Below are 13,603 nucleotides of genomic sequence, written 5' to 3'. Positions count from 1 at the left end.
CTTGTCAGCTAGACCATCACGCTAAGTGCCCCATCCAGTCAGTCTTTCCTTAAACACCTCCAGGGATGGTGACTCCACCACCCCCTGGGACAGACCACTACAATGTCTAATCACCCTTCCTGGGAAGAAATTCTTCCTGTTGTCCAACCTGAACCTCTCCTGGCCGAGTTTGAGGCCATTTCCTCTCATCCCGTCGCTTGTTGCCTAGGAGAAGATACCGAACCCCACCCGGCTACAACCCTCGTTCAAGTAGCTGTAGAGTGATAAGATCTCCCCCGAGTTTCCTTTTCTCCAGGCTAAACAACCCCAGCTCCCTCAGCCGCTCCTCAGAGGACTCGTGCTCCAGCCCCTCCACCAGCTGTTATCTGGACATGTCGATCTAGAAACAAACGAAACACAGGGCAGGCACGTTTTCTCTGTGCAGAAGACGGCTGCGAACGCCGCCGTTTCGTCACTCCCCAGCAGCCCTCGGCAGGCCCCGGCGCGGCGGCGGTGGGCGGGCGCGGCGCGGGGCGGTCGGAGCGGGGAAGTCCTCCCGGGCCGGGCGGAAGCAGGGCGCGTGCCGCGCCCGTGTCGGAGCCCGGCCCGCCGCCGGGCCGGGAGGCGATCGCCATTGGAAACCGCCGGCCCCGCCCCTGCCCCCCGGGCGTTGCCGCCGGGGAGAGCGGCCGGAGCTGCCGCGTCCCTCCTGCCAACGAGCGGCGCCAGTAGAGCGCGGGGCGCGGGCGGCTCCCCCGCGGGCGCGCCGGAGCGAGGGCGAGGGGCGGCCGGCGAGAAGGCAGGCCGGGCTCGCTTCCGCTCCGCCGCCGCCCGCCGCAGCCCGGCCGGCAGATCCCAACCCGGGATCCCACCCGGTTGCCGGGTTGCCCCCAGCGATTCCGCCCCTGGCCCCCGCGGACGGCCCCCGGGAGCGGAGCGGGCTCGCCTCAGTCCGCCGGGGCGGGGCTTGTCCCTCGTCCCCGCTCCTGCCGGAGAGGCCCTGACGTGTTGCCATGGCCGAGGGGGCCGCGGCGGCCCCGGCGTGCTTCAGCGAGGATGATTTTTACTGCCCGGTGTGCCAGGAGGTGTTCAAAACGCCCGTGAGGACCGCCAACTGCCAGCACGTGTGGGTATCCCGGCCCCTCGCCCCTTCCCAAGCCTTTTCCTCGCCTCCTCCGGCTCTCCGCCCTGTGCTCCTCTGCTCCCCCCCACTCGGACCCTCGGCCTGGAGCCTCTGGCTGTGAGGATGACGAGCCCAGTGCTGCCCCAGCCTCCCTTCGCCTCTTTCCTTTGTAGCCGACGAGGACCGGTCACTGAGGAAAAGCCCCCGCGGCGGTCTGGTCGGTGGCGAGGGAGTTTCACTGCACCCTCTAACCTAACTCGCGTTTTTTTTCACTTCATGGTTTTCCTCGTTCCTTTTCGAACAAGGACTGTAGTATGAGTTGTTCTTTCTTTTCAGCTCGTCTATTCAGCATTTTTTTTTCCAGAGGGACGCTTGATTACAACGTGCTACTTCGTAGAAAAGCAAAATACTTTTGGCAGCTGGTGCGTGAGGAAAGAGAGGGCTGCAAAAGCTGGTGGACTGAGGTCTCTGGAAACCCGTGCTGAATGAAGCTTTGCAGTGTTTCTGGTTCTGCTTAAGGACAATAAACAGGAATTCCTCTGATAAGATTGTCCAATATCACGTGCTTGCTGCACCATTTAATATCTAATTAATGATCAGTCTGGTGTGCAGCCATACTAGTCAATAAATAATAAGAACTTTACCTAAAGTGCATTGCCAAGTTCCCCTAATTTCCATATTCTTCTTCATAAGCACCATTGTTTCATTTTCCTTATAAAGATTTGTATTCAGTAGATCATTACTCTGATATATCTTTTTTTTCCTAACAATCTCCTAGCTCTCTTCAAGGACAAAGTATCTGTTCATTTTGCTAACCTTTGTTTGTGGTAACTTTTTAATTTAGGTTTTGCAGGAAGTGCTTCTTGACAGCTATAAGAGAAAGTGGAACGCATTGTCCTCTCTGCCGGGGGAGCGTGACTAAAAAAGAAAGAACGTATCCCAAAAGGGCTCTAGATGTTGAAAACAGTATGAAGAAAGCTTCTGGGGGCTGTAGATGCTGTGAGAAGCAGGTAGAGTAAAACTTTAAAAAAAAAGTTGAATAAATTTTTCATATGTTTGTCCAGACACACTTTTAGTGTGTGCCATTCTTGTCTTGGGGCTAAAGAGCCTGTAGCATTTTGAACTTAGCTTTGTATGGCTTGTGCATATGCTAGGCATGCAGTGCCTAGCTATACCCAACAGATGTAAACTCAAAGAGGATCTTGAGTTGTCAGTAAAGGCATTTTTAGTGGAGTGCCAGTTTTTCTTAAAAAGAAATGGGAAAACTGGATATAGCTATAAAACTGGCAAAAGAAGAGTTAGGGAGATGAACATGAAAGTTGCAGATATGTGGAAAACCTCAGAAACTTTCAATATGGAGATGAAAGTGCTTAGAGCCTCTATAAAATTTAATTTAAAACAAATGGAAAAAGTGGCTTGATTACTTTCAGTGCACATACAATCATACCTAACTTCCTCCTTCCCCATCAGTCTTTTTACATTCCCTTTGTTTCTCTTGTCAAGGGGCCATTACTTTCAGAACATTAGGTGAAATCTTGACCCCCCCACACTCAGTCCAAGAATAATCTTTCTTCTGGTATAAATGAATGCAGAATTTCAGCCACGCATTTTGTTTATAACAGATTGCATCGAACCCAGGTAGTCTTCATGTTTGTTTCGTTTCACTTGGGACTTACTTCTGCCAATGCGAAGATTAGTACTAGTGGAAACCTCATTTGCTTGCTTCGTTCCATGTGATTCATTGGGATGAAAAGCGGGGAGAAAGAAACTGATAGGAAGTTAGTAAACTGGAAGCAAGAACCAAGCAAGAATTTTAATGGAATTCAGGCACAGGCATGTGAGATATGATCTTGTTCAGCCTCTAAACCTGTGAGCACCTTCTGACAGTGCTGTTGGACCTGAAATTCTGATTTAGGGCATGTCCAACCCAGCTGTCTTCTGACAAATCTAAGCAACTTGTTGTCTTACCTTGAATTAAAGGTGGATAAGCAGCATTAAGTTGGTGTTCATTCACCTGTTTTTTCCCTCCCCTCTAAAAGAAAATAGGAACGCACCTAATGCAAAAAAAAAAGTAAATAAAAGTTCCTCTGCATGAGGTAACAGCAGGCCAGAGAAAGATGAAGGAGCAGTGGTTCTTATCCCATCCTCATGGCCCCTCTCGTTGTAGCTCATCAGTTATTGATCCTGGACCTGGGAGGTGTAGTTTCAGTGACTTTGTTTCAGTTAAATGGCATTTATTCACATCTTTCACCCCTGAGAGAGCCCTCAAATGCCTGGCGGAGTGGGGAGTGGAGAGCGGCAGTGTTCTCCAGTCTCACAGAGTGACAGAGGCTCTAAGCAAAGAGGAATCAAAGATGTCCTGTTGGTGAAGAAAGTGTTCATGCTCAGAGGGGAGACACAAGTTCTGGTTTCTGCTGCATATGATATCTACAAAATTCCTGCATACCTTGCTTTCTGTTGGCAGAATTACCTCTTCCTTCTATCCTTGGATTGTTCAGTATGATTTCAGTAATTTGGCATTTCATTTTCAGGTTAGATTTTCGTGGATGAGACAGCATTATAAAACCTGTAAGAAGTATCAGGATGAATATGGTGTTTCTTCAATTATTCCAAACTTACAGATTTCCCAAGATTCAACAGGGAACAGGTAATCAGGGTGTTCTGTACATAACAGTTCATCTTCTTCTTTCCCCACCCCCTCTGCCCATGGAAATTAATTTTTTCCAGGGAATTCCTTCTTTTTGCAGTAATTATTGTCCATATTTTTATGTTTCAAGTATGAGTTTTTCCAGGTCTTTTTCTTTACTCTTAGCATACAGAAGAAAACCTTTCTGCATGATGGCTTTGGAATGTCTTGTAGAGACTCTCCTAAAAAGTATTTGGTATTTGTAGCTTGCTTTCCTTGCCTTGACAGCATTTGAGCAGCTTACTCTTTGTAACATCTTTCATAATATTTACCTCCGGGGAAGTTCCTGTCTATTTTTATTCCCCCTCCCCTTCCTAAGTTTGTTTTAGTGGCTATCCTGTTTCAAAATATTACTGTGCAAGCTTTTGCTTTCTGATTGAATTTATTTTGAATAGATCTCTTATGAAATGTGTAAGGAACTTCAGTATGTTACACACCATAAAATCAAATGACACCACTTGTTTTCAGGCAGTAAAGCTAAAGAACTTTTTTTTTCATACATTCTCACTGATGGATGAGGTTGGGGATTTTGGGTTATTTTTGAAGAACTTTTTTTACATGCTAGTTTTACAGAGCTTTTTAATATATATCCTGTCCTTTATTTACTTTATTTTGCCATCAATTTTCTATTTTTAGCAGTCTGAACTTCTCTGTTTGGCTTTTAACCCATCAGTATATTGGAAGTCGAAGCTCTTCCCAGAATTAGCTGCAGCAATGTTTCGCCAAAGTGTGTGGATATTATTATATCACTTTTTATTGAGTATGCAACAGTAGAATACCCATGCTTAGAATATCACAGATATATAAAAAAATTTACCATGACCTTATCTGTAACTGTAAATATTGATATCCTTAGTAGGATCAGCATGTTTGGACAGTTTCTTCTGGCTTAGCTAGAGGTGCATATACAGTCAAATTTACTTTCTAAAATGTTCCTCTCTGTTGCTTTTACTTTAGAAAATAAGTTTGTTTTGTGCTCAGCATAAGAAAACTTTCCTTGTTGTAGTTGAAAGTTGTAAATAATTTCTGTAAACACATGGCAGTTAAATCCTAAGTCAAAAAACTTAGAAAGTGCTACCTGTCTTACATTCATGTAGTTCATAATGGTTTTTGAGTTACTTGGCTGTCATCTCCATTACCATTCTTGCTGACTAAATGTTTGTTGTATTAGATACCATTTTCCTGTAAAGCTGCGTGATAGTCCACTGAGGATCACCATGGTAACTAAATTATCCATGCAAATGTGATACCAGTCTACAAGAAGGATCAGAAGAACGATCCAGGGAGCTACAGGCCTGTCAGACTGACCTCGGTGCTGGGGAAGGTCATGAAGCAGATCATCCTGAGTGCCATCACGTGGCACGTGCAGGACAGCCAGGGGATCAGACCCAGCCAACATGGGTTTACGAAAGTCAGGTCCAGCTTGAGCAACCTGATCTCCTTCTGTGTCAAAGTGACCCTTAGTGGATGAGGGAAAGGCTGTGGATGTTTTCTGTCTAGGCTTCAGTAAAGCATTTGACACTGTCTCCCACAGTACTCTCCTGGAGAAGCTGGCAGCCTATGGCTTGGACAGGTGCACTGTCCTCTGGGTAAAAAAAGACTGCCTGGATGGCTGGGCCCAGAGTGTAGTGGTGAGTGGACTTACATCCAGTTGGCAGCTGGTCACTAGTGGTGTTCCTCAGGGATCAGTTTTGGGGCCAGTCCTGGTTAATATCTTTATTGATGATTTGGATGAGGGGATCGAGTGCACCCTCAGTCAATTTGCAGATGACACCGAGTTGGGTGGGAGTGTTGGTCTGCTGGAGGGTAGAAAGACCTTGCAGAGAGACCTTGACAGATTGGATTGATGGGCGGAGGACAAACTGCATAAAGTTCAACAGGATGACGTGCCAGGTGCTGCAGTTGAGTCACAACAGCCCTGGCCACTGCTACAGGTGTGGGGAAGAGTGTGTGTAAAGATACCTGGAGGAAGGGGACTCAGGTGCTGGTCAACAGCCAACTGAACATGAGCCAGCAGTGTGCCCAGGTGGCCAGGAAGGCCAGTGGCATCCTGATGTGCATCAGCAATAGTGTGGCCAGCAGGACTAGGGAAGTGATTTTCCCACTGTGCTCAGCACTTGTGAGGCCGCACCTGGAATCCTGTGTTCAGTTTTGGTCCCCTCACTACAAGAAGGACATTGAGGTGCTGGAGGGTGTCCAGAGAAGAGCAATGAAGCTGGTGAAGGGTCTGGAGCACAAGTCCTATGAGGAGTGGCTGAGGGAGCTGGGGTTGTTTATCCTGTAGAAAAGCAGGCTCAAGTGGGACCTCATTGCTCTCCAGAATTACCCAAGAGGAGGTTGCAGTGAGATGGGGATTGGCCTCTTCTGCCACATCGCAAGTGAAAGGACAAGAGGAAGTGGCCTTAAGTTGTATCAGGGAAAGTTCAGATCAGATACTAGAAAATTTTTTTTCCACTGAGGAGTGGCTAGGCATGGGAATAATTTGCCCAGGAGGTGGTGGAGTTTGCGTTTCCGAAAGTGTTCGAGAGGTGTCTGAATATGCGTCATGTGGGGATATGGTTTAGGGTTGATTATGGTGGTGCTGAGTTGACAGCTGGACTAGATAATCTTGAAGGTCTCTTCCCACCTTGATGATTCTGTGATTCTGTAAATATATTCTGGACGTATCTTGATCTAAAGGAAAAGTTGTGACAGTTAAAATATGTGCACTGTATGTTGATTTGACGTTTATGGGACTTGATGGATTTTTTTCCTCTCCCTCCCCCGTTAAAGTTAAACTTTAAAAAATTTTTATAGTGGAGTAAAATACTCTCAATTTTCATTGCTGTTTTTTTTTCTTTATTTAAAGTAGCAGGAGTGATGCAATATCTGATAATGGCGAGATGGCTAATAGTCAAATACTTCAAGGAGAAACAAGGTAGGCTGCTTATTTCCCTATAGCTGTTACAAAAGTAGATCCAGATAGTCACAGTTCAAGCTTCTACTGACTTAAAAACAAAAAACCCCTCTAGAAACACCTTCAAGAAGTTGTTTTAAAAAAATGCTGTAGTTTCTTCTACATTTGCATGTATACATGAGAAATTGGGTTTTTTAGTACTTTCTGGAAGGATTTGCATTAAAAGATGTTATCAGAAAGTAAGAACAGCATGTAGCTGCAATTGGAACAAAAGAATTTTGGAACAAAAGAAGCCCAGTTCTAAGAAGAATGCACTTAGACATACAAATTATAAATGTACCTTAAAATTGCAATTTGGAAGTAGCAGTGGAGCTGCATTAGATCTGCTGCTGTGTCAGTGAGGATGAGGGTTTTTTTTTTGTTTGTTTTTATCAAAACAAGGGAAGACAATTAGGAGATAACAGATGAATTAAGCTCTCTGTAACACTGCTTCTAAAACTCTCTTTTCTTTTTAATACTGTGTATTTCTGTTTACAGTGGACACCCAACCTTCAAATGCCCCCTGTGTCAGGAAGCCAATTTTACCAGACAGCGCTTGCTGGATCACTGTAATAATAGACATCTTTATCAGATGGTTCCCGTGGTAAGTGGAGTTGCTTATGTATGTTTCTTAAGCTATTTTCGTTATAATTATGTGGACAATTTTAAATGTGCAGTAGCTACTCTATATCTGTAACAATCACTGTGGTCTGAGAAAGACAATATACTTCATGCAGTGCATTTGTCTTGAGGAGTAACTTTCACATGAAAACATTTCATGTCCAGCCTGGTGGTCCTAAGGCATTTCTGACTCAGCTGTCTCATTTATCTTGATGTGAAACAAGCTCAGTTTTTGAACCTGACACTTAACTCTTTTTATTTTGGTATTTCAGATCTGTTGCTATAGAATCCCATATTTAACGTAACTGTTGTTTCATGGGAAACCTGCAGTTACTTGGAAAGTAATCTAAGATGTAATCAAAGGGTCTGAAGGAGAAAAATGTGTTTGGTTTTCTGCTTGATCAGCTCAATTGTATGAAAATTCTCCCAAAGAATAAGTAGGATGCAGTAATCACTTTCTTTTCTAAACTGACTGAATGTTGGATGGACATGATAATCTACCATCCCTAAGAGAAACACTTTAGAAATCCAGCAAGTTGAAATATACGTTTTGAATGTTACACAGTTGAGGAAAAACACTCTTGAGAATTATGATTTGATGTTAACATCTCTATTTTGGTAGTGGATGAGTAATAAACTAGTTATTCTTGTAGAGCATGTCTTTAATGCATTCTGTATTACCAATAACCCTTTTTGTTTTTTATTCTCTCTTTCTCCTCCCCCTCCCAATACAGATCTGTCCTATTTGTGTGTCTCTTCCTTGGGCAGATACTAACCAGGTTACTAGAAATCTTGTTGGCCATCTAAATCTAAGACACCGGTTTGATTATGGAGAATTTGTGGTAAGCTTTTTCTTCTTTGATGTGTAGAGGAATAAATGGTAACTTTTTTTTTCTATAAATAAAAATGCTGAATAAAAAATTTGTACCAGACTTGTGCTCTGGACATGCTATGTTCCTGCTTTGTATGAAACTCAGAAGTAGACCTGTCTGTTCTTAAACTTTCTACTCTCAACATGAAGTGCTACTGGGAATAGTTAAATTGCCCCAAACTGACTTAAACCTTTATCTTAGTATTCTCAATGTGGACAATTTATTACTTTTACTGTGTTTATTAGAACAGTTTATTACTGCTGCTTCTAGGGAAAGTAAAATAGATGCTACTCTGTTTTATTGACATTATTGACCCTTTATGGCAGAAATTGCTAAATCATAATCTCAGGACTCAAAGTGCAGCTTGACTAACTGGTATTGCTGCTACAACCTCTCTTCCAGTATGTTGTGAGAGAGACTGAAAAGAGATGTGTCATTAAGTTGGTGTTCAGGTTGTCTCCTTTCAGGCTGTCTTTGAGTAAATGACCTTGGAGTAGATGCAGAACTACATACACAGATATAGTCAGTGGTTGGTTCCTAAGTCAAGTCAACCTGTTGGCTTGTGGGTTCAGAAAGCTGGAGAGTTTGAGTTGTAGTTTCTGTAGAGTTTGACAGGCCTTGGGGTATGCTCGTTAAGCTTTGTGTGGGACAGGCATAGTATTTGAGGCATAAGCAACCTCAATGGTTCAAGATGGCAAAGATGATATATATTATTCTCTGAGTTCAGTGATCTGTGATAAAGGCATGAGTTTAATACAGGCAATTAGGCTCTTCACTGTGAGTCCATCTTGCATGTTTGATGACGTAAAACTGGTGAAAGGAATTCTGATTTGGGGAAACTGCCAGAATTGCACTAAAAAGATGTATTACTCTGGCAAAGTAGCAACCTGGAAGATAGCTTTGGAAAAGTAGCAGGATTAAACACACGTCTTTTGTGATGTGTGTTTGCTTTCTCATTTTAAGCAGTATATTCTCAACAATCTATGGTTACTGTTGTCTGGGGATCACATTTTGTTTTCATTAATGGAGAATGTTATGGCTGGTTAGAAGCTCTGCTATAAGAATTGCATGACACAGTCAGCTTTCCTGAGCTGGCTGTTCCATAATGGAGTTGAGCCAGGGAGAGAAGATGGACCCTTCTGCTTAATGAGCCTTGTCCCACTCATCTGATTCTTCTCCTGTCTCAAGTGTCTCTTGGTATTTGGTTCAATAAAAGATACTGTGCAACAGAAACAGTCATCTAGTACACATAAAGATGAAGAGTCTTCATCTAGGTACCAATTCCTATATAAAAATGTGGAAGAGGAATAATTAAACTAATGATTGTGGTACATCTTGAGTATTTGTCCATTTTTATGATGTTTTCATTTTGTTTAGAATCTTCAGCTTGATGAAGAAGCCCAATACCAAAATGCAGTTCAGGAATCCTGTCATGTGAACTTTTAAGGCAGAGCCCCTTCCATCTTACTGATCATCTGCGAGAAAAATTACTTCTGTTGGTGATCTGAAGTGTATATTAATAAAAATGGTATTCAGTAACTACTTTTCAGGCTAAACTTTTTTTCGCACTCACAAGGACTTTTGATAAATGATTTTGCTGAAACTCAAGCTTGACATCTTTACCGAGATCTGTCCCTGTGGAATTAGGGACCTTTTTGGAACTTCTCACTCTTGTCTTGATTTTCTCTAACCTTTACTACTCTGTTAATTACATAGTTTCTATGATTAATGTAGGATATTTTAATTCACCAAAAACAACTTTGAAAGTATCTTTAGAAAGATATCAAGGATGCTCTGTTGCACTGTTGAGTTTGTTTAAGTTCAGCTGTCTTCTAAGGTATCTATGAGATAATAATTTATTTTTTTTCTTTTCCTGCCAAGGACAAATTTTATTTGATGTTGTGATTAATTTTTTACTGTTGCTATGTGACTGAAAATAACAACAGCTTAAAAAATTAATATATTTCTTTTCTACAGATTAACAATGCAGAGCAGGGCTTCTTTCACCTTTCATTGAGAAAGAATGATGCCATTGCCTATGAATAATTACATCTATTTTTTCCGCTTCTGGAGCATAACTGAAATAGAATGCTTGCTTACTAATGTGATGAGTGTGGAGTATTCCTAATACTCCCAACTGCTAAGGAAGATGACATATTTTCTGAGCGATTTTGATGACATAATTTCTGAGCAAAGATGACATGCAAAAGTTATACTCTTTTGGCCTCTGACTGTGATCAGATAGTTTTTCATTTTGTTGGAGCTTTTTGAGAACTCCTGTTGTTGCATTTGGAACTGAATTTTTGCTCTGTCCTGTCTTTCATGGAAGGTTGTGGAGCTAAATAACTAATTGACTTCACACCTACCAACACTCAGAAACAAAGTTGTTTATTTTGACAAAGCTGTTTAAAACTTGTACATCTCCTGCATCTGAAGGCTTGAGAAAACAGTTCAGAAGAAAAGACTTGCTCTAAAATAGTTACCAACACAGTTTAAGAGCTCCTATTTTAGATTTCCACATTCCCAGCAAGACCATTGTTAAAATCGGAGAAAATAGAGCAATAATGCAATTTTGACTTTAAATGAAAAATCCATTTGTAAAAGAGTTCTAAGATCTTTTATTTAATACTAAAGGGGAGGAGAGGAAAGAAGGTTGCACAACATACATTATGGAGGTTTAAACAGAGACTGTTCTGAACATAATACCATTTAGGTATAGGACTCTTTATCCTGTGTTGCCATCACCCATTGTCAAGCTATTGTTCTTATTGAGTGTTGCATATGTAGTGGAAAACATCCCCAGTAATTTTCTTAGTCTAGTTGGTGATTTATGTGTAGTAATCAATTGTGCAGCCAAAGTACAATCTGTTTCTTATGCCCTGCCTCCCATTTGGGCTCCAAACAGAGGTTTTGATTATTCTTTAAATGCTGGGATATTTCATATTCCAAAACTGGTAATGTTGAAATGCCTCATTCTGCAATGTACTGGGTTTCAGAACTGAATCTAAGTTCTACTTTATTGAGTGTTGGAACTAAACCAGAATACGTTGTAACTTGACTTTTCTAGCTTACATTTTTAAGTGTAAAACATTCCTGAAGGCATTGCTGGCCGAAGTACAGAGAAAGTTGTCCATTTCAGAAATGGCTGAATGTTATATCCTTTTTATAACAGCCCAAAAGTTCTTGCATTTTGTTACCATCTTACTGCAGTATTTTGACAGCACACCACACTTTGATGTTGTATTCCAACTTCCTATTTGCCACCATACTCTTGTCTGTGTATTCTCACTTGTCTGTCAGCTCTAGTGCTTGTGTGACCACTTGAAGTGGCTCGCTGATCCAACAGGAAAGATTATTTAGGTTTTTACTTTTGCTCTGTAAAGCCAACTATGAGACAGTGCCTGTGAGACAGAAATGAAGTTCAATGTAGCCTGATGCTAAAGTTTTACCTTTTTGAAGTAAAAATACATACTGTGGTGATTTATTACTGCATACATTTCCTAAGGAGTTTTAACAGTTACATATAAGTTTAGTTAATGTTTTTAGTTTCGATAAAATATTTATATGATCTGGCAATAAATGCCTACAGCCAATACAGATTCTGAATGCCTCATGGACACTGGAACTAGTTTATTTTTATTACTTGAATATATCTTGAGAATTGCAAATTAAATTACATCTGTTTTAAAACTCTGGGAAGCAATTTTTTATAGCAATAATTAGTTGTCACTTGATGAGTAGTTGCTGAGCATTTTAGTCATGTTTAAATGTTGAGAGACTTAAATACACATTTTAAAGCAACAAATGTGTATTAAAGCAATATAAAGAAAAACCCTTGCAAAATGTTTATCCTCTTTATTTAAAATCTGTATTGGCAGGCGCGGCCTTGCTTAGGATTTTGTACTTTTAATATGAAGAGATTGCATCCAATACATTCACTAGGTAAGCGTTTAATGAAAATTAAACTATTTAAATATGTTCCTACTGGTCATGATCTTTCTCACTGAAACTCAGACATGCACAAAAAGCTGTGTATATGTGATGGGTGATGCTCAGAACATGCGATCTTTACTAGAAGATTGCTGTTAAACAATGTTTTCATGTTCATGTTGCATTATGTATGGTTTCAATATGTTATTATGTTTGAGTTGTACCTTCTGTTTTTCTCCTATTAAAGTATTTTATTTTCTGTTTGTCTTTTTGTTGCATAATAAAGATGATCAGTTCCCTTGGTGCTACTTCTTCCTTTTCAGTTGCTTTCTCAAACTTCAATATGTGGTCAGTTGTATGCCTTCACAATGTGAATTATTGGAATGACATGTGTCCCCTGGAACTGATGAGCTGTGACTCATCATCCACCTGTGAGCTGACAAGTTACCTTATATCATATCTTAGGTATTTCCAGAAAGCAGAAAAAAAGATAAGTTGGCCAAAATTTACTTTTTGCTTCTTTTCTCCCTTCCATGTTTGTATGTTGCTGTCCCATGTCATGTTAATAGAGAAATAATGAGAAATAACAAAAGGAGAGGGAGAGAGGTATGTAGCACTTGGGGCCATTAGCAAACCTTGTTATTTAAAGGTAGATTTACTGAGAAGAGTTAATGCTTTTCTGAGGAAAGAATTGTCAGTAAGTTTGGACTGGTTGCAAGATGGCAGCTAGATGATTTATCCTTCTGCCCTGTGTTTTTGAGCTGAAAAACCCTTTGGTTACTTCTTGTGCTTTTACATTCTAAGGACATACAGATGATACTACAGTTATGAAATTGATTTAATGTGTTATTTTGAATGACAGAAGTTTAACAAAGTTGCATAAACTTCCTTTTTGTTAGTTTATTCTTTCCCCATAGAATCTAATTTCGTGATCTCTAAGTAAACCACTCTATCCCCTAAATCTCTTTATAAGCCCTTTGTTAGAGATTTTATTTTATTTTACTACAGCAATTCATGTTTCATTACTTAGAGAGAATACACTCCATGTGTTTAGTTCTCATTGGCAATATCTGAGTTATAGGATACTTGAGCTCTGTAAAACTGTCCTTTGTCCTGCTCCAGTCTGAAGCCAGGGCTTTATTCCCAGGAAAAGAGTGGGACTTTTGTGCACCCAGATCATCTTCTGACAGGTAGTCAGGGCTAGAAGGTTTTCTGTATTTGGGAAGCATTCCTGGGTCCTCCTTTTTAAATTTAGCTTTTCAGTCTAGTGAGATTTGCATACAAGTGTCCGTGAGGACTCTGCTGTGAAAGAGTCTGGGTAGTGTATTTTTTATATCCTTTATTTTATCCAGAAACAGACACCAATTCATGGACACTGTTAAGAGAGAGATGTGCACTTTGCCACGTCTGGTAAACACTGTGCCATTTGTGAAATGACTGCGGTACCTGGCAACCAA

At 41.1% G+C, this 13,603-nt stretch overlaps 1 protein-coding gene across 2 annotated transcripts; it reads left to right on the top strand.

Annotated features, from left to right (window-relative positions):
* The first annotated feature begins 750 nt into the window (after nucleotides 1-750).
* RNF138 (ring finger protein 138) lies at nucleotides 751-12,451 on the top strand. 2 transcript variants are annotated; one of them, XM_018080615.2, is made up of 7 exons: nucleotides 751-1,105; nucleotides 1,947-2,112; nucleotides 3,634-3,749; nucleotides 6,637-6,705; nucleotides 7,222-7,327; nucleotides 8,079-8,186; nucleotides 9,594-12,451. In XM_018080615.2, exons 1-7 carry the CDS (start codon nucleotides 993-995, stop codon nucleotides 9,660-9,662), a joined length of 747 nt encoding a protein of 248 aa, XP_017936104.1. In that variant the 5' UTR covers nucleotides 751-992; the 3' UTR covers nucleotides 9,663-12,451. The 2 variants fall into 2 exon arrangements, with proteins under 2 accessions (XP_017936104.1, XP_017936111.1); XM_018080622.2 differs by having other exon boundaries at nucleotides 920-1,105; nucleotides 6,640-6,705.
* Nucleotides 12,452-13,603: the final 1,152 nt, after the last annotated feature.

This window comes from Manacus vitellinus, unplaced genomic scaffold (assembly GCF_001715985.3).
Source record: "Manacus vitellinus isolate BGI_N305 unplaced genomic scaffold, ASM171598v3 scaffold_1_pilon, whole genome shotgun sequence".
In the NCBI taxonomy this organism is placed as follows: domain Eukaryota; kingdom Metazoa; phylum Chordata; class Aves; order Passeriformes; family Pipridae; genus Manacus; species Manacus vitellinus.
Note: the sequence above shows the minus strand (reverse complement) of the source record. Positions and strands in the feature narration are given on the sequence as shown.

Bases quoted from the DNA above. Each gene is read 5' to 3' on its own strand.
- RNF138 (XM_018080615.2), top strand. From the start codon at position 993: ATGGCCGAGGGGGCCGCGGCGGCCCCGGCGTGCTTCAGCGAGGATGAT. The intron at 1,106-1,946 runs GTGGGTATCCCG...TTTTTAATTTAG, and splicing joins ACCGCCAACTGCCAGCACGT to GTTTTGCAGGAAGTGCTTCT. The intron at 8,187-9,593 runs GTAAGCTTTTTC...CATTTTGTTTAG, and splicing joins TTGATTATGGAGAATTTGTG to AATCTTCAGCTTGATGAAGA.